This window comes from Cucumis melo, chromosome 3, assembly GCF_025177605.1.
Source record: "Cucumis melo cultivar AY chromosome 3, USDA_Cmelo_AY_1.0, whole genome shotgun sequence".
NCBI classification, from domain to species: Eukaryota; Viridiplantae; Streptophyta; class Magnoliopsida; order Cucurbitales; family Cucurbitaceae; genus Cucumis; species Cucumis melo.
Genome location: NC_066859.1, coordinates 27,958,818 through 27,980,160, shown reverse-complemented (window position 1 = coordinate 27,980,160; position 21,343 = coordinate 27,958,818). Strand labels below are relative to the sequence as shown.

The window sequence follows — 21,343 nt, the reverse complement described above, 5'->3', positions numbered from 1 at the left end:
TTTAAAATTGAACTAATTAATAGATATTGACATCAATGACTAAAAGTTAGTTAGTACTAAAACTTTTAATCTATTCATGTTGGCTTTGCGTATAAATTTTTATGGTATGTCTAACAACCGTGTTTGTGTTGGTGATGTGTTATGAAAAAGGAGGAGAAAGGAAGGAATAATGTATAGGAAAATTATTGAATAAAAGAAGAAAGAGGAATTAGATACGTGTTGGTGAGCAGAAAGAAGAGACCAAAATTACCCTCATCTAAAATTCCATATTGAGAATCAAAGAAATTTGTGTTCCCCAATTCTCCCATTATAGAAGAGAGTTTGTAGCTTTCAATATCCAGATTCCGCACGTGGTTCGGCACGTGCTCCGACAAAAACAGGTCTCTTTCTCACAATATATGGTCCCATCCCATCACCCCTTCATTCATTCATTCATACCCAAAAAAACAATATGTCTTTCCCTTGGAATTCAAAATAAAATTCCAATTTGGTTTTGGTTTTGGTTTTGGGTGTCTCTCATACATGGCATGTTGGATTCTGAATATATATTCAAAAAAAAAATAATAGCTTAAATAAAATATAATTTGTCTGTACATGGGTAAATTAAAATAAAATGAATTAGAGAACATATTTTGGAAATAAAATTGGGCCGGAAATGGAGGGAAAGCCCAACAAATTGAGGGGATAATGATAAAAGGAAAAGGATTAAAAAGGATGAAATTGCAAAATTTAGGGATTAAAAAAGGAAAGCAAAGCGTGCGGAGACAATCTGAGTGGCAGTTAATGATCCTCCATTAAATAATAATAATAATAATAAGTACCTTACCCCCCCCCCCCCCCAACCCCATCAGCGCGTGCCTCTCACGTGCTCTCAACCTCCAAAATCACTATCCCTTCTATTCCTCCTTCCACTCTCCACTCTCCTCTTTTGGCCTTCTCCACACTCTTTTTCTCTCAATTTAATTAATTACCAAAGTTAAAGAAATAAAGAGAGGGAAATGAGGTTAAGAGATGCGCGTGGGGATGTGAAACTAAAAAGGCGGTTTGTTGTCCCCTAAATGCATCATATTGCTTTTCCTTTGCTTCTTCTTTGTCCCCTCTCCCCTTACACCTCACCCCTTCCCCTCGTTTTCCTCTCTACGTAACTTCCCACCTCTCTCTCTCTCTCTCTCTCTCTCTCTCTCTCTCTTCATTACTTATATTTTGCATTTCTCCAATAACTTTTCAAACCACATATCATTTCCATCTACTTCTTTTTCAAAATTTGCTAAATTACCCCTCACCTAACTCCACTCCACTCCAACCCATCACCCCCTCTCTCTACTTGTTTTGCGGGGTTCATCCTCAAACAACATGTCAAATGCTCCACCAGAGTTATACATCCTACTGTATCATTATTAATAATTCCTTTTTTTAATTATATTAATTAATTCATATATGTTTTAATTGATTGCTCATACATTTGTAAAACACATTCGCCTTTACCCTTACGGGAGGTTGTTAATTATATAATATACACATTACAAATTCATACACCTTTTACTCTCTTGTCAACACAAATTTGCTTTCATGTAATGTAATTTCTTTGATGTACGTATTACTACTTTCCGTAGTTGTTGGTAATATACAAAATGAGAGACTCTAAATCTTCTTAACTTTTTTTAACCACTAATACATATGTCATGTCCATTAAATTATATGATCATATATTGATTAATTGAGTTTTAAGTGAATAGAAGAGAGATTAAAAGATGATTAACCATCCTAATTGTACCTCAACTCATATTGGGCTAATTTCTTTATTTCTTATTCTCCTTTTTTCTTTTGTTGTTATTATTATATAAACACCCAAATGAAATTTTGCTTAAACCATAAACCCAATTTTTCTTGTTTCTTTTTTTTTTTTTTTTTTTTTTTTTGTTCCTTAAAGAGCAATCTATTTGGACAAAATAATCAGTAAAATGCATGAAAAGAAGCAATCCATTGGTAAAGCGTAGCATGATATTGATCCCTACTTTAGGTATTAAATATTAATTACAGTAGTGAATTTATTTAAAACAGAAATGTAAGGACAGGAGAGTAGAAATTTAATAGGCAAAAAATGGATAGTGGTGTTGGGGAGTTCGATTTCAAAGGACACTATAATAATAAGAAGAATTTATATAATAAATTGGGAATTGCTGTTGATCCCATCCCAGGGCATGCATCAAGTAGCTAGAATGTCATTATATGCCCTCATCGCAAAACAGGGGGACCCACAAACATGTGGAAAGTATCTGAGGGGTTGGAGTCCATTCTCTACCAAAGTCATGCATGGTGCATGTCAACTTGGAATTGGTGGAATCCTCGGAGAGGGGTACTTTGGGTATTATCCACAATTAAATCCAACAAAATAAAGATGCTCATTATGTCCCCTGGGGACGAAAAGTAGAGGATCTATTCTTTTTCTTTTCCTTTTCATTAATTTATTTTTAATCTAGGAAATAAGAAGAAGAATAAATAATATTTAAAATAATAAGTGGGGTTGGTTGAATTTTTTTCACACCTTTGAGCTTACCCTAAAATGCTTGTTTTCTTTGTCCTAATTATGATCACATTCTTCTTTTTCCCCTCTAAACATTGGTTATCCAGTTGAAAAACATTAATAATCTTACCAACTTTAATTATTATAATTGTTACACTCTTGAAAAGTTTTTGTCTCCTCTAAATATCTTTTATTGACACGAATACAATTGTATATGAAAAAAGTCTAGATTAAAGAGATTCTTAGTTTAATATTTTTTTGGGTACCTTTTATCCTTTTTTTCTTTCATTGATGAGGTTTGATTTTAGGTTAGCTAAAGGAAGATGAAGATGGTAAAAAAATTAAACAATTATTTAATGTAGATCGAATCGCAAATTTAGTCGATAATTTGTGATAGTTTGGTCTAAATTACATATTTAGTTTTTTCCTTTTTTTTTTCAAATCACATTCATATTAACACGCAAAATTAAAGGCTTAAACATATAATTCAAATTACATGTAAATAAATAAATTACATTCATTTTAAATATCAAATTTTTTTTGAGATGTATCGAAATAATCAATTTGAAAGTTTAAAGTTTTGTTAAATAATTTAGATGTTTCAACAATTTACTTGATACAAAATTTAAATTAGAAACTAGTCTTATAATAAATTTGAAAATGTAAATATGAACTAAACTCAACTGATACTTGTATGTATATAAGGAAAATAAATCCCACTGTTGTGTGAAACCTTAAAAAAAAAAAAAAATTTGAAAAATGGATTTTACTAACAATATTTTATAATTTGTAGAACTTATTTTAAATTAAAAAAAAAAAAGTTACAAGTGTTTTTATCTTAGTTAGGACTCGGTCAATAAAGATGAAAACATCAGTAAATTAAAACACATGTTGGGACTCAATAGGGAAATATTGAGGGTTGAAGTAGGGGGAGGGGCAGAATCGTCCAAGAGGAGATTCATGCAATCGGACGGTGGAGAAAGGAAGAGACGTGGTTGGAATGTGGAAGAAAGAAACGACAGTGGAGGGCTGTGATTTAGACATGTCATAGTTAGTGAGTGATTGATTGATTTTGTATTGAAATGACAAGTTTACCACTGTGGGTAAGATTGGTAATGTCCATTTGTTTGGCATCTTCCACAGTGAGTGCCGCTTTTGCCTTTCCCTAAAACACTGCTAGCACGATCCACATAACACGGCGCCGTTTCCCCCACATTTCTCATCCCATTATTTAATTCCAAACACCTAGCAACTACCCAACATTTAATTTCTATTTCTTATCCACTCCTAAACTTCGTACGTACTAATTTCCTTACAAAATCAACTTAAAACAATTTATTTTTATTCAGACCTTATTCTAAGTTTCAAACAGCTTCTAAGTGAACTTTCCCCTCTTATTCATAAGGTTACAGGTAGGGATGCATTATAATAGTATTTCATATTTGTATCGATGCATGTTTTTCAAGTCAAATATCTATCGAAGAAGCATGCGTTTTCATCTTATCTAAGTTTTGACTAAGTTGTACGTGGTTGATTTTTAAATGTTTAACTATGATTTATTAGTCAAATGTTGTGTTATCGTTGTTTTAGCAACGAACAACGTAGGTTTAAATGTAAACATGAGCATAACTAAAAAACTATCAAATAAGTTGTCATAATTTATATAATTTGATAGCTATATTGTTTCTATAGTTATTTATATATAATTTGTATAATTTATAATAAAAGCTTCAATTATTACACTCTTCTAAGTTTAGGAAACCATCCCTCTTTTGTTTAGACGAAAAAATCAACATAACAACCCAACCAATCACTTCCTCGCATTTTCGTCGCATCCAAGAGGGAAGATACATACAGTAAAGACGTGTTTCTGGAATTTAAAGGGGAATTTTCATTGTTAAGTGAGAAATGAATGTAATTAGATGTGAACCATAGAAAAAGGTACGAAAAGTACTTGAAATTGGGAAAATCTAAGAAAGGAATTAAAATTCCACCCCCACTAAATTAGGATTCGATACTAATATCTATGCCACCACTACTCTTAATTCTTTATATACCCATTGGTTGTCTAAAATGATTACATGTCATTTAGAATTATAAACTATTTTGACTAAACAAATTTAGATCGAGGTAATAACTGTTTTAAGATATTTTCTTTGATTTAAAACAGTTAAATTAAAAAATTGATTAAAAGTACTCTTCTGTTTTTCATATTTTAATTCGTTTAATTTACATTTTATTGCCTAATTTCTGTCTCGTGTATTTAATAAATCATTAGGTCGTTCCGTTGTTCAGTCGTTAAGTTCTAAACAAACATTTGATGTATTTGTTTTTTCCATAATTTCACATTTAAAACATATAATATTATCGTGTAGTAAATTCTATATCGAAGTGATTTTTTTAATATCCTCAAAGTATGAGATTTTTAGTACGGATATAATCGATAAATTTATAATTAATTAATGAATTAATATCAAATCATCGTTACTATTAATTTTCATTAATGATTAAATATAAATATATTATTTAGACTTGATTAATATTTTATGTTATCCTAATTATTTAATATTCAAATAAATTATTATTATTCTAAATAGTTTATATTACTATAATCACACTTAATTAGAAAATATAGGAAAAATTGTGAAAAATAAGGCAAAATGTTTATAATTTGGAGAAAAATCAAATATAATGTAATTTTGTTAATAATAATAAAAAAAGGTATTGATTTGTATTGATTTTATTAATTAATATAACGATAAATTAGTTAATGTTAAATTTATTTGATGGAATTCATTTAATGAATTAATTATTTAGATTTGTTTAAAAGTTACATTCTGAGTAACGGGGGACTAAACACAGATTTGTTTAAACCTGGGGACTAAATTGAAAAATTTCCAAGAAAAAGAGAGAATGATTTTATAGAGAGAGGATTTTGTAATATGCAATATGTATAATTTGTATATTTGTGTGTGTGTGTGTGTGTGTTTTTAAAAGTGGTTTTTAATGCATTGAGTTTCACATCGGACACCAAAAGGCTTTTGTTACTTTGTGCCAAATGGAGGGTCCTTAGTTTTCTCTCTCTCTCTCTCACTCTCTCTCTCTCTCTACCCTTCAATTTTCTCTCTGCCTTTGCTACTGCTAAGAATCAAAACACTTCTTCAATCTCTACTACTTCTGTTTATTTCACTGATCTTCAGATTTATTCAGGTATAAACCTTTAATTTTTCTGTTTCTTCCTTCATTTCACCTTTTTCTCACAGCTTGATTCTGCTCTGATTCTGTGTTTTTTTTTTCCGATTCTTTGTTGTCTTCATGTTAGTTTTTGTTACTGTTCTTCTTTTCTTCTCTATTTGTGTCTTTCTCCAGCTCATACAGTTTATGAATGAATCTCATAGTTTGTGAGTTGAGAATATTGGTGAAAGGTGGAGGTATTTTGGTTAGTTTTTCGTTGTTTTGACTAATGTGTGCTGCTTGTTAGACTGAATCTTCTTCTTCTTATTTTTTTTTTCCCGTTTGCTATTATCTGTAAGAATTTTGGAATTTAAGATCTGCGACTTCTGTCCTTTGTTTTTCAACTTGCTGAATAGGAAGTCAAGAGCTACGAATTTTACTCTTTATTTATTGTTTGTGAAACGAATTTTCTTTTTTCTTTTTGATCTTTGGATTGATTTCGGTTTCAGTTATCCCTGTGGAATTTAATGCTTTTATACCAGCACTACACACATGTTCATTTTGTAGATTTATTTGTTTTGGCTTAGGTACTTTGTTTTCTCTGCCTCTTATATACTTCCGGATTTCGGGGGCAAAAGCTACGAGTACCAGATTGTTCTTGTTCTTTATTTTGATTTTCTTTTCTATGTGACTGTTTCTGCGGCTCCCCAATTCTCAACAGTTATGCAAATAATTTAGGTTGTTATATGTGAAATTCCGATATGTTTCAGTGTACTCAGCGCAGTGCTTTGCAGTCTGTTATTTTGGAAAGGTTTCTGTTCCTCACTGAATTTCACGCCATATTTGAGAGAAGTATCTTTGGGTTAATGAAGATGAAAGTTTCCAATCTTAATGTCCATTTTCTTCTTTATTTATTTGATTGTTTTTCCTGACCTTGTTGGATGGATAAAAGTGTAATTTGAAATTGGGAGCGGTGTCTTATAGTCTAGGGAGCTGGACGAATAACAAAGTATAAAGAAGAGAAGAATCTATGCAGTCTGGCTCTCTAGTTGAAATTGGGAGATTTATCGTGTTTTGTTTTATGCAGATATAAAATCCGGGGCTTTTTCTTTCTGGAATTTTGATGTCTCCACCATTACTTGATGTTGGGGAGGTGGAGGAAAGTCGCAGCAATGTCACTCTGTTGGCTTCCTCAAACTCGATGGAGAGTGTCAGTCCCAACAATTTGGGATTTGAAGAGCGTAATTACATGGGATTATCTGATTCTTCTTCAGAGGACAGCTGTATGACTGCCACAAAATCCGATGGGAACAAACCCTCGCTGAATCTTAAGGCTACAGAACTGAGGCTTGGTCTCCCTGGATCTGAATCCCCCGAGAGGGATCCGGATAATTGCTTGCGTAGCTCTTCTCAACTTGATGAAAAACCACTATTTCCTTTGCACCCATCAAGTGATGGTCATTACTCTTCCCCACAAAAGACTGTTGTCTCAGGCAACAAAAGGGGGTTTTCTGATGCTATGAACGAATTCTCAGAGGTGAAATTCCCTCTGTTTTTTCCTTTTCTTTTTGAAAGGCTTGCAGGAGTTGTAATTTGTGGTCTCAAGGCTTAACTGTAGAGCAATTTAATCTGATGCAGGAAAAATATCACGCTAACATAGGTTTGAAAGCTGGTTCTTTGCTAGAGAACCTTGGAAGTCAAATGGGGAAAGTGAAAGAGCCAACTACACAAAAGGCTGTACAAGAGAGGCCTCAAGAAAATAGTGAATCTAGACCATCTCATAATGAAACTGCTAATAACAACACCAGCGCACCTGTTTCCAAGTAAGTTATAGATAAGGAGTGGGAGGTTGGCTACAAGTTTTGCCTCAACTCGGAGAGATGGTAGCTTATCTGCTGCACTTGCAGGGCACAGGTTGTGGGTTGGCCGCCCATAAGATCTTTCAGGAAGAACACATTGGCTACAACTTCAAAGAACAACGATGAAGTTGATGGAAAGGCAATGGCTGGGGCACTCTTTATCAAAGTCAGCATGGATGGTGCTCCTTATCTTAGGAAGGTAGATCTGAGGAATTACTCTGCCTATCAGGAGCTGTCTTCTGCCCTTGAGAAGATGTTCAGCTGTTTCACTATAGGTGAGCTTTTTGAAACTTTCTATTCAATTGAAAAATCTGTCACATGATGAAAATAGTAGTGTTAATTTCAAAACTGATACTTGAAAATTACCTGTCTAGTTTCCATGGATCTAGTTACTGTTGTTTCAGTATTGAGCAGGTCAATATGGAGCTCATGGAGCTCTGGGCATGGAGAAAATGAGTGAGAGCAAGCTGAAAGATCTTCTTCATGGCTCAGAATATGTTCTAACATATGAGGATAAAGATGGTGACTGGATGCTCGTTGGTGATGTCCCTTGGGAGTAAGTTATACCGTTCAAATTGGTTGGTTTGTCTTTTTGTTAGACTTTCTTGTTTCTAATCTTGACTCGGATTGGTTTAGGTCAAATATTGCATGTAAAAGACCGATGAAATCTCTCTCGACTTTTATTGCTTCTAATCATAACTCCAAATTGTTTGTTTTTGCGTTCTTTTTTTAGATTTTATTTCATTTTTTAAAATATTTGTTCTGTTTTTGGAGGATAATTGAGAGGAGAGAAATAGTCGGATTTTTTGGGGGTGAAGAGATCTTGGGAGGAGGTTTAGGGAGGTTGTTTGGTCTAATGCTTCCTTATAGGTGTTTGTGCATCAGGCTTTCTGAATTATAGTTTATTTTTTATTTAGAAAGCTTAGTTCAATCCTTTTGAATGGGAATCCTTCTTTTGTTTTGGGATTTCCGTGGAATTCTGTTTTGTTTTTAATTTTTTTATGCGCTTGTACATTTTTCCATTCTTCTTGATTGCTCAGGTTCTTGCCCTAAAGATAGGAAAAAAAAGGACAAAAAAAAAAAAAAAAAAAAACTCAAGAAATTTGGTAAAAACCAGGTGGCTACTGTTTAGACGGCGTAGGTAGATGTTTATGAATGTAATGGATGCCAGTGACAGAAGCATTTGGAGTTAATGCCCTTCGTTTAGATAACTATGTTTTTATAGCCTTCCTTCTCTTCCTATTCTTCCTTTTCCTTCTTTCACTTCACACTTTCTATCTCTTTTATTTGTTTCAAGCTTGATCAAAGCCATCAAACGCTGTAAAGCCTTGCAAACATGTTGCATGTTGTACGTAAACTTGTGACTGTAATTGAGAAAACCAACAGTCTCTTTTCGAAGGTTCTTTTAAGCTGAGACTGTTTTTCTGAACATTTTATCTCTATTGGTTGAGCATTCACCTTTTCTATATTTCCAGTAGTAGCTATTTGAGTTTGCTACCACCTGTAAAAGCCCATTTTGCCAAATAATAAGATGTTTATGTTAGGTTCCAGATATTTAGTTAGTATTAGTAAGGGGTATAAGGGTAATTAGATAGGCAGGGAGGTTATTGTACAAGTGTGGTTACTGCTTGTTATAAAAAGAGGGAGGGTAAGTGAGTGAAGAGGAAGCTATTATGTGGAGTGATCTAGGGCTTGGGTACACTCACTAGGAGGTTTCAATTGCCGTATACTTAGGTTTATCTTATATTTTTTCATAGTTTTATTTCATTATATTCAGATCTTGTTCTTGTTAGGAAAAATCGTAACAGTTTATAATTGGCAATTGATGAAATTTCTTTTACTTAGAATAAAAGAAAAATACCGTGGTCATTGTTCAATAATAATAATGTAATAGTGATATTTTACAGTAGCGAACATCTGATTTCTAATTCTGAATTCACTTATCCAGGATGTTCATCGACTCTTGTAAGAGGCTGAGGATTATGAAGAGCTCAGATGCAATTGGACTGGGTGAGTAGTTTTATGCGTATGTTATGAATTCTTGAATACATTAGATTCTGCAGCATTTACTATATGACACGCTTGTATCTGCATAGTAGGATTAGAATACGAAGCTGTATACATGCAAATGACGTATGGCTCTTTTGCATAACTGCATTTTAGGCAAGAAACTTACGTAGTGGCTAATGAAGATCTGCTGATGTTGAATGATACATCCTGCGTCTGAAAACGGTTTAATAATCTTATATTGACTGATCGATAATTACTTTTTTGTGACGTTCTATTATTCACCACTCTCATTAATAGGAGGACAAAGATCATCGGGTCCTCACTCCCCTTATGTGGGTGCTGCATATAAAATTACTTGAGGCCGATGGCATCACGTGTAGTGAAATTGATGAAAACATATGCAATCTTTGTTATAGTTTTGAATCTTAAAAACAAAAATGGTTCATTTTAACTATTTTGTGTTTGAATGAGAACAAAAAATTTTGAACATGGAATCTTCCAAATTCTGATCTCATTTCTGTTCATTTTAATTTTACAGCTCCTAGGGCAGTGGAGAAGTGCCGAAACAGGAGCTAGCTAATAACTGCAATGCCACGGTTGATGCTATCCATCCAAATGTTGGAGCAAGATTGATCTAAACTAAAAGTACGTCATATGTGGCTTTGGAAGGTGGTTCGAGGAACGAAAGTGTTGGATGGGATAGGTTCTTGTGTGCATCCCTTTGTTACCTTCTGTCCTTTTTTTTCTTTCTTTTAATTATTATGTTTATGTTACTTTGATGGTGTCTAAGCAGTTATCTAGTTTGTGAACTGAACTATTTAAGAATTAATGAGCAAATCTGCAGATTTGTGGACAAGTCCCTGTCCCCTCTTTGCAGGACTCCTAAAAGTTTGTAAAGTTATTGGTTGTCAAACTGTGTTGTTTTGAATGTTCTATAATATTGTAAACTTTCTGTCTATTTGACTTGACTTCTTCAAATCCTACTTCCACCTGAGTGTTCTTTTAGTTTCTCCATATACCTTGTTTTAATCACTAGCATCGTTGGTAGCGTTTGCTTTCATTGTTTATAACATTTCTTTTTCAGACAAACAAAAGAAATGACTGCTTCGCAATCAAAGTTATGGGTACATATCAGAAAGGAGGATAATTCCAATAGTTTGCAAAAGTAGTGTGAAATTACGCCAAAACCTTTCAAGGTAAGACAAAACTTTTTGTAGTAATTTGCTTTCCATCTGTACTTAAATTATGAAGAAAATGCCAAGACTGCCAGTTATTTGGTTGTGCCTGTCTGTTGATGACTGATTTATAATAATAATTTAGATAATGCCAGTCTTTGTCAGTTATTTGGATATGGTTGTCGGCTAGTTCTTAGGGTATGCATGTGACTGCTTGATTTAACTGTCTGCATTATTGATTTTCATATTAAGAATTATATTTCCCTAGAATATGCTTCCCCTACTTGCATACATGCATATGCTCTCCATGGCTATCTATCCTGTTGGTAAGGACTTGGCGTCTTTTGGTCGTAGTTAAGTTAGAATGAGCTTAGAGTTGCATACATGGATCAAGTGGAATTTTGGGATTTTTATGGGACAACTAGTTCCTTTTATGAAGTCTAACAAACTTGTAGTCATTGTTATGCAAATAGTCTTAAGAAAATGTGAACTATATTTTTCTAATGAGTATCTTTTATGTGGGATACAGTGTAAGGTAAGTGAGTGTTGAAGAAAATAATTGAATGGTGCAATGAATGAATGGTAATGGAACTTTCTGATTGTGTCTACCCACTGATTCTCGCTATCTTATCTTGTTGGATCAGTGGGAGGGTAGTACTGAGTTGATTCTTTTGAAGCAATGATGAGACCCGTATTGCATTTATTGCCCTCCTCTGAAGATGTAAGGTAAAGAAAACAGTATATTTTTGTCTGCCATTCAACTGCTTATTTATTTTTTTGTGAGAGGTATACTATTAGGCTAAGATATCTATTCGTAATCAAAATTGGTATAATCGTCATGGAATTTCATTGTGGATTAATGATAACTATTCTTAATCACAAACACAATTGGATTGGTTTTGATTGTATTTATTACTTAAATGTTTTGATTGTATTTATTACTTAAATGTTTTGTAAACATAATTTGATTATGATTGATGTTGTTTACTTCGCATTGTCTAGTATCATTGACTTCTTATCATTATCGTTTAGAGTGAATCGATAATGGTATTTGCATCTTTTATAGTTACTGTGTATGATTCATAATTCTCTTGATGTTGTTTACTTCGCATTGTCTAGTATCATTGACTTCTTATCGTTATTGTTTAGAGTGAATCAATAATGGTATTTGCGTCTTTTATAGTTACTATGTATGATTTATAATTCTCTTACCGTAGTGGTAATAGTCTATGTAAAAATGATGATAATGGTACCTCTTAATGGGATCCACGTAATTTTCAATCACAATAAGGTTCGCCTTTAGCTTTGCATTCAAATTTGTTTATATTACTCTTGATAGATCACGTTTGTACTGTGGCTTTATTTGCATAGAAGTCTTTGGGTTAAATCATGTGACGAGTGATTGTACCTTCAGATTCATACAAATCAGTAGGTTTGGGATTGAGTGATTGATTAAGCATACCCCAACTTCTTGTTTTTGTCTTCTTCCAACCTGGACTGAGGAGTGTCGTTGTACTAGTGGTTGTCACATGGTCTTTTAGCTATATATATATATATATATATATATATATATATATATAATGAAAATTAGTAACATTGATTCAAGTTGGTGTGTTTCCCTTCCTACCTAACATACATAACATAACCAAGGATACGAAGAATCTTTAAAACAATTGAGAGGTAATTAAAACCCATATCTAGGAGAAACATTTATTTTCGAAGGATAGATAACGGTTGAGTATGTTTCATTTAAGTTGTGGGTTTGTAGAACCTCAAGAAGTATCATATCTATTCATGACTGCAATAATTATGGTTGTGAATTTATTTATAGAACTTGGGAGAACAGGGGGCGGAAGATATTAAGGATGGTCGTCGGAGTCAGGAGCATGGGCCTCCTCGATATTGATGTTTGTTATATTTATTTTTCGTTAAATATAAATCAAACTTATGACTTTGCTTTTCTGGTTTTCCCAAGTCTGACCAAATTTGCTCGTCAGTTTTATATACATATATTTCTATTTAACCAAAATATATAATAAATCTATCTAAAATATATAAATTATATATTTTATATATATTTTTAGAAGTTTTTGTCAATATTTTCATAAACTAAACTAAGCTTTGAAGATTAAAACAAAAAACGAGATTTTTTTTTTAAGAATTTAACTCTTTTGTACAATAAGGATAAAAATCATTGTAAGAAATTGAGGGTAAATAGATTTGATTTTAAAGAATGTTCATCAAACTTATCATTTACTAAAATTTTAAACTTAATTTGAATAGATATTGAGAAAATGTATATTTTAAAATCTTATTTAAGAGTTATTTGAGAAGCAATAACCAAAAAAGAATTATGGAATTAATTAAAATTAAAGTAATATAGGGATATATGTCTCTATGGTAAGCAAATATTAATATTGTTGTATTTTTTTTTTCTTTTAATCAATAATAAGTTCTTGTTCGTGTTGTTTAATTTAGGTAAGTTTTACAAATCAACCCAATCAATAAAATTTTTATTTATTTAAATCCGACTCAATTCAAATAAAAAAAAAACTAGTGAGATTTATTTTAGAGAGCAATTAGTAATCCATTTCATTTTTTGTTTTTTCCCCCCTTCTTTCTTTAGTTTTTCTAAAATGGGGTGTGTTAGGGAAGTAATTCACTTTTTTTTTTTTTAACAAGAAATTTATTTTTTGAATTAGGTTTGAAAACTGAAAATGAAAAAAGAAGGCATATATGATCTTTGTTTTCATTAAACAAAAAATTAAAAACATGATTTAAAAAATAGAAAAATAAAAAAACTAAAAACTGAGATGTTTACCGGGTGAGGCCTTTATTATTTCACTTTATATCTACATTTATTTTTACTTTGCTTTATAACCTCAAAAAAATGAATCCAAAATGGTAGAGGGCATATCCCACAGTGAGAGAGAAACCTAAAATGTTCTCCATTGATGTTTCTTAAAATACAATTGGATTAGCAATTATACTACATTCGTATGTCAATTGAAACAGCTCAATTGCAAAGATTTGTTTTTAAGTCTTGATAGTTGTTTCTTATTTTTTTTTTTTATGGTTTGTAGCCCATGTGGGAAGTTGCAACACTTTTTAACCACTCTCAAACAGGAAATTAAACCATTCTCTACAATCATCATATCGCAAGCATATAAAAAAGAAATATGAAAAACGCTTGATAATTTCCAAACTCTTCCCTTCCCGCTGCTATTTTGAGACCATAAAGAAAATTTGTTCTCATTAGAGTTAAAATTGTGGTAGTAGGATTTACTATTTCATGGTCAAAGTCAATTTGGACATTAAATTAGGTAGATATCATTCCCACTAAACCATCTTAAATTTAAAGATAATTGGTGTGACTCTTCATTTTAGAGGTGAGAATGTTCGATCCCTCATTTCCACCATTGTTGTACTAAAAAAGTATTGAGTTAAAATAAAGAAAATCCTATATATATACTTCTACAATGTGTATACCTTTTAGCCCAATTTGTTTAAGGCGTTGTACAAAAAGTTTTGTTTACTACCATTTTTCTTAGTCTATCGTAGATGAATCTTGTATTTGATGTAAAATTTCTCGTCATGTGGTATAAACCTCTGTTTTAGGTGTGTATAATATATATTTAATTATGGTATGTTCTATGGTTATAACTAAAAAATGAACCTCTCCGCAATGGTATCATAAAATACAATAAGTCGGATATTTTTCACCTTTATTAAAAGCACAAGGATCATCGTTCATTTTATGATAGAAGTATTAACTACAAGGTTTGAATAATACACATCATTAAATGTACTGCAAACATTATTAAATACACATACATGGATAGAAACAAGTTAAGGTAAAAATTTAGCTACTAGTAAAAACTCCTATAAGAAGTCTAAAATTGATTGATGGTTTGCTAAAAAAATAGTCAAAATAAATTCGACTATCTTTTAAACAAACCAATTGTTTCCTTCAAACTCATCGGGATAAAGTATAAGATTTTAATAGCCATGTTTTACTTAACTGATTATGCTCTTCTTTTGACTAGTGGTGGATGTAGTTGTTGTTAGTACTCATCATTATTTTTGACAATGGGACTTGATGTTGTTATTATTATTACTATTATTATTATTAAGAAATCATTAATTTATAGGAAAGGGAATCAAGATTACAACAAAGCAATTAGGTTAATGGCAGGTATTAGTCAACTCTTAGAAAGCATAGTGCTAATAAATCAAGAACAGAGTTATCATTTACACAGCTGAGTTGTACAAATTTTAATTTAATACAATCAATCCAAACTAAAATTAACTACTCAATAAATCCAAATGTGAATCAAATCCAAATTGAATAATGTAGATTCTTTGAGTATCAAAATCGAAATTAAAATTATTTTCACAATCCCATCATATGAATACTACGATTTAATTGAATAATAAAAGGACAGTATACCTACAGAAAAAAAAAATTATATTTTCATTTAAAAAAATCAAATCAAATTATATATAATAATCAATCAACTTATTTATAAATTGCTAATAATGAAACTTGTGAAATTTAAATAAAGAAAAATACAATCACATCTCATAATTATCTTTGTCATTTCATAATTATCTTTGTCAAACAATTCAAAATATCAAAGACTAACACAATAGATTAATATGTACCTAATAGGAAAAGGGAGGAAGATTAGGCACTTTACCACCATCATTTGGACTTTGGACTAAATTGTGATTAAAAAGGGAAACTACGTATTCTTAATGTTTTGTTTCAGTTTATTTTTGGTGTTTCAAAATGTTATATATTTTGAATTGATTTTAAGTTTCGGTCGAGTTTGACTTTAATTAATCTATAAATTTCAAAATTTTACAATTTTAATTTTGGGGTATGAGATTTATTTCGATTTAACTAAGGGGTGGTTTTTGAGATTTATAATTAATAGACTTTTCATTTTAAGTTTTGGTTGAGGTTGTCTAGTGAAATTAGTGAGATTAGTGAGATGAAAGTAATATAAAATCATAGTTAATTAATTAAATGAGGTCTTAATTTATACTATTTATTCAAAGATTCAAATTATTATATATTAAATGTCATTATATAAGTTAATGGAGTGTTGAAACTTTTTGAAAGAGGCAAGAAAAAAAGAAAAGAAAAAAGGGGTTTCAATACCTAATTTGTAAGCTTTAATTAATTAGGTTACTTTTAGTGATTGTAGGCTTCTCTTTTTTAATGGTTATCATATTCTAAATTAATATTTAAAATTATCACCACTCTTAATCTAACATTAACATTAACATTAATTTGAAATATATGACATTAAATAAATATCAATTGAAACTAACAACTAACCAATACAATGTTAAAATTAAAAAAAAAAAATGATGTTAATGATAAAAAAATTATTGGTGAGAAGGTAATTAAGTAAAGTAATTAATGATATTAGAAAAAGTAAAATTATTATATAATTTGAGTTGCTTCAATTTGGGAGGCCCATTGGGCTTTGGGGTGGAAGTATTACATCCTTGAAAAGGAATTTATATTAAATAAATAATATTCTTATCTACATTTTACATGATATTTATTTATTCAATTTATTGAGAAAGTTCAAATTGATATTAGTTTTATATGTAAAGTATAATTATATTTGATTAGAATGATGGTAAAAGGTAAGAAGGCATTATAGTTCAAAATGGTCACGCATGCTTTTTTGTTGCATGGGATATGGTGACACTTTGATGATTGGATTATTAATTAAAGCAGTGCCCGAACAAAAGAGAGTAAAATTGTTTGGATAAGTTAGGATCTTATGACTCTTCTAAACATTACAAAGAATAACACAAATTTTAATTATTTACTACTCTGTGTTTGTTGTTTGATAACATTTTTTTTTTCTTTTTGTTTGTTTTCTATTTTTTAAAATTAATCATTAGTTTAAACTATTGTTGGTTTTTAGGAGTTTTTTTTTTGCTTTAAAGAAAATTAAGTAAAATTTTGAAAAGCGAAGAAAGTAGTTTTTAAGATTTTGGTTTTGGCTTTTGAAATTCAATTAAGAATGATGGAAAATTATGGAAGAAAAAAGTTGCATGATCATGAAATGTTATCAAATGGGAAGAAGAATTTAAGAGATGTTAAATGTAAATAATCTTCCGTAAATTTAATGATCTAAATTTTGTTTTGAACCGATATAAATTAATTACGAAAATGAAAAAAAAAAAACGTAAAAGTTATTCTATTTGTAATTCTAATCTTCTTTGATCTTTTATTTTTTTTGTTTCAAAGAATGTTAAATATTTGTTTAAGCTTTAAAGTGTAGTTAGGGACCGACCAAAAAATGAAAAAAGAAAAGATAATTGATGAAAACTTGTAGCAATGAAGAGTTCGACCTCAACTTCGTTTCTAACTTTTTCATGATGACATATATTTTTTAACTTTTAGATGCATTAACTGCATGCAACGTGTATATATTTTTATTAAAAAGTTTCATCACGTAATTTTTAGAATAAAGATGATTAGGTGAATTTTAGAATATACATCTAACTCTTATACTTTTAATTAATCTCTCCACACCACCTAAAAGAAAATAAAATTATTTTTAAAATAACTCGTTGACACATTTTCAATCATAGGTAACTTGAACTAAGGTAGATTTTAAATGATTTCAAATTATTTCTAAAGCTAAAATGAAAACTTAGTTCAAATACTTGAAAAATGAGACTCTTCACCTCATACTCACCTATATACGATAATAAACTTAGAAAATCTACTATCATTCGGCTTTATAATTTTGTAAGAATAATCTAAGAAAATGTGTAAATTACATATATATATATATGGGAATAGAAAAATTGGGTATATTCCTTTTAACTTTATCCCACCACCGATAACATTCCTAAAAGAAACTAATAAAATAAGTTGGTGGATAAGGAAGAAAGAAAAATAAAATCTAGGAAAAAGAAAAAAGAGTAAAGTTTTGTTGTGAATGTCACTAAATTTTGAAATATAAATAATTAAAAAGGGTATATACAAAATCTATTTCCATTACTGCATCAATAATTCTTTTACATACACAACTTTTTCTTCCATATACTTAACCCTAAATATAATACTTTAGGCATATTTTTTATATTTTTTATTCTTTGATAATTTATAATTGAACAATTCGATAAAAAATGATGTAACTTGAACTATTATACCAAAATGTTTCTTTTAATATTAACAACTTTACTCCATTTCAAAAAATATATTATTAACATGTCGAAGATCGAATAAAATAAGTATATTTTATAAAATATATTTATGTATATGTTATAGTTCGAAGTGGATATTATTATTATTATTATCACTTCCAGGAAAATGCCACTTTGTTACTACAGAATCCAAAGAAGACACTGCCGGACACATACCTATGATCTAACCCTCAATCTAACTTCTCATTTTTATTCTCTCTCACCTATTATTTCCAAATTACCTTTTACTTTACATTCTGTCATCTAATTAATTTAAAGAGTTCTATTCTTCTTTAAAAAGAAAAATTAAAAATTAAGAGTATTCGAACACATTTTATATACCATTAATGTATATGTAACAAGTATCAACTTGATTGGATTAAGGGTTACGAATTCTTTTCTACCCTAAAATCAACCCCAGTTAGTATAAATGAATGTTATGTTTTGTTTGACAATAACAAAGACAGATCTTATCTATTCTACTAAGAGGGATTAGTTCAATAATAAAATTTATATCCATAATTTATTTTTCTTGGTGATATGAAAAAGTCAGCAAGACTGACTTGAGACCCCCTTCTTTGAGTCTGAAAAATTAAAATCAATTAATGCACAATTGATATTATTTTGGATAATTAATACAAGATGAAAAGAATGGAAAAGAAAATAATTATTATGGAAAAACTTCCAACTCCTAACTTGTTAGTTCTTAATCCCCACACAATTGTGAATGATGGTTCATGCACCAACAATAACATTCATTAAGCTAATCAACCAAAGTTATATATATAAAATATGTGTGTATGTATTCAAAAGAAAGAACTTAGTCATTAAATATATATATATATATATAAAAAAAAAAAACTAAAGTAATGAAAAGTGGGGTTGTTCATTAGAGGATCAGTTGGGAGTGGTTAGGCAATGTTGGTTGAAACTAAAGTTCTTGAGAGAGAAGAAACAAATGGGTCTAATGATGAGTCCAATCAAACCTTTTTTCTTCTTCTTCTTCTTCTTCTTCTTCTTCTTCTTTTTTTTTTTTTCTTTTTTAAAGAAGAACTCACCACCTTCTCTCCATAATGCCCTATTCCTCTTCTCATTTGACTCTTTTATAAATGCATGATTGCTTCCCAAAACTAATAATCATCTCTTTAATATATTTCATATCCAAAACATCTCTTCTATCACTTCCAACCCCATTCTCAATTATTATTATTATTATTCAAAACATATTTCTCAAAATCAAAATCAAATCTCAAATTAAATTCATCCTTAACGTATAACAACAAGTGTATATAGAAAAAAAAAAAAAAGATATTAACCATCACACGTTATAACAATCCTTTCCAATAATTTGTTTGCCACATATTTTACATACATATATATATATATATATATATATATATATATATATATATATATATAAAGTTGAAATGAAAGGTTATTGTTTTTTTTTTGCCATGAGAGTTTTATTGGATTGATCCAAATGCTCAATCCAAAAACATGGAAGAGATGTGTGGGTAAAATATATATATATGGGGTAAGTAAATGAAAAAAAGTTTGAAATTCTCGATCAGTCCCCCACAATATAAGAGACAATCCCACATGGACATGTTTTGTCACTTGTAAATAACACGACAAGCTAAGTTATAACATCGTTGTTGCAAATAATATATGATTGGGGTTAACATAAATAAACCCGTCTCAATCAAGTCAAAGTTTTTTTCCCCAAGGTCTCAAATGTTGGAGACAAGTTTTTTGTTCTTTAGATTGATAGAAGTAAAAGGTAGGTTGATGATGAAGACCTAATTTGTGATCTAAGAGAGAACAAATAAAATTAATTAATGTGTTATTTTGTTGGTGTGTGTTTGTTTCTTTTGTTGTGTGTATAAAAAGAGACAAAACAGGGAAAAGAAGAAGAGTGGTATCATTGTTTGGTATTAGTAGAAAAAGTAGACATTTTTTGTGGATTAATTAAGGGTACAATCTCACTCATTTGTTTGCTTTTTCATTTTCAAAACACTTTAAAGGACAACCCTTTTTAAATTGTCTAATGTCTCTTCTTCTTTTTTAAAACATACTATTTGTTTAAGATACAAGGTCGGTTACAAAAACATATAACAATTCGTGCTCAAGATGTTAGTAAATATAGTACAACGCAAAATAACTTATAAATACATATAAGAATAATTAAGATGAAATTCTCAAAGTTTATTAGTTATAGATTATATCGTTGATGGAAGTATATAAATAAAGTTTATCACTAATAAATGATTTTGCTTATATATTTGAAACTCTTTAAAAATCTTGTCATCCACTCCGTCATAACAAAAATGTATAAATAACCTAAAAGTTTGTGGTTCGAATCTTCTTATCTCAATTATACTTTTAAAAAATTATACATCTTAAACTACAACTTATGGAGTGAAGTTTGTTTTGGAAAAACAAGTCCTTTTCTTTTTGTTTGGTTTTGAAATTTAATCTAATTATATATTTTTATTTTATTTTATTATTTATTATATAAAAACTCCTCCTAAGTAATTGATGTAGTAACTATAAAACATATCTACCTTAGTAATTGATAATTAATTTAATCAGCATTTATATGAAAACAAATGATTTGCATCAATAGTTTTTCTTACTATTCTCATACATTTTTTCAAGAAAGGAAATAATAATTTTATTTAAGTGATTTGAGTTTATTTTAAAGGAATTGAGTAAAAATAGATACACACCCCACACAACACAAAACAACACCACCAACAAATTATTTAAATTGGTTTTTCTTTTCTTAAAATGTTTGAAAGGCTAATTTAACCATTATTAGATTAATAATATTCTTAATCTATTAAATTAAGAAGGTTTAATTAGGGCATAAAATGACATTAATTTCCCTATTTAATATGATTGAAAGTCATATAATTTGAGTAAAAGATTTTGAGGGTTTAGGGTTTTAGTTTTCAGCAAATGCATGGGAAAATATGTCATTGCTTCGATCACAAACGACCTATTCCAATATCATTCATTAGATATACTTTAACTCTCTATTTTATAATACTTTGCTTTTTTTTTTTTTTTTTTTTTTTTTTGCCTTTTCAACCTTTCTATGTCAGTCAGTCTGATCCATTAATTAAATAATAAGGCAATTTTCTAAACCTTATATTATTCAAATTATTAAATTAAAACATAAAAGTAAAGAGGAAAAAATCTAAGAAAAGTTTTCCTTGGAATCTGAGTGGCCACAAAGAAGGCTACAATTGTCTTCATTGTAAAGTAAAGTCATACCTTCCTCTTTATCACATTCATTGTACAAACATTTATTAATTATAACTACATATATAAAATTAAACCACCTCAAATAAAATAAAATTCATTAATTAATT

General features: G+C 29.9%; 1 protein-coding gene across 4 annotated transcripts; it reads left to right on the top strand.

Annotated features, from left to right (window-relative positions):
• The first annotated feature begins 5,439 nt into the window (after nucleotides 1-5,439).
• LOC103488149 (auxin-responsive protein IAA9-like) lies at nucleotides 5,440-12,710 on the top strand. 4 transcript variants are annotated; one of them, XR_007819512.1, is made up of 10 exons: nucleotides 5,479-5,734; nucleotides 6,786-7,235; nucleotides 7,337-7,521; nucleotides 7,606-7,832; nucleotides 7,972-8,113; nucleotides 9,506-9,567; nucleotides 10,106-10,270; nucleotides 10,652-10,763; nucleotides 11,387-11,468; nucleotides 12,574-12,710. XR_007819512.1 is itself a non-coding variant. In XM_051082290.1 (8 exons), the coding sequence occupies exons 3-8, from the start codon at nucleotides 6,822-6,824 to the stop codon at nucleotides 10,141-10,143; spliced, it is 1,068 nt and encodes a 355-aa protein (XP_050938247.1). In that variant the 5' UTR covers nucleotides 5,534-5,734; nucleotides 6,286-6,509; nucleotides 6,786-6,821; the 3' UTR covers nucleotides 10,144-10,525. The 4 variants fall into 4 exon arrangements, 2 of the variants coding, with proteins under 2 accessions (XP_008444965.1, XP_050938247.1); XR_007819511.1 differs by lacking the exon at nucleotides 12,574-12,710 and having other exon boundaries at nucleotides 11,387-11,803; XM_051082290.1 differs by lacking the exons at nucleotides 10,652-10,763; nucleotides 11,387-11,468; nucleotides 12,574-12,710 and adding an exon at nucleotides 6,286-6,509 and having other exon boundaries at nucleotides 5,534-5,734; nucleotides 10,106-10,525.
• Nucleotides 12,711-21,343: the final 8,633 nt, after the last annotated feature.

Excerpts from the sequence above, each read along its gene's own strand:
- LOC103488149 (XM_008446743.3), top strand. The coding sequence starts at position 6,822 with ATGTCTCCACCATTACTTGATGTTGGGGAGGTGGAGGAAAGTCGCAGC. Across the intron at positions 7,236-7,336 it reads CTATGAACGAATTCTCAGAG|GAAAAATATCACGCTAACAT; the intron begins GTGAAATTCCCT and ends AATCTGATGCAG. Across the intron at positions 7,522-7,605 it reads ACCAGCGCACCTGTTTCCAA|GGCACAGGTTGTGGGTTGGC; the intron begins GTAAGTTATAGA and ends CTGCACTTGCAG.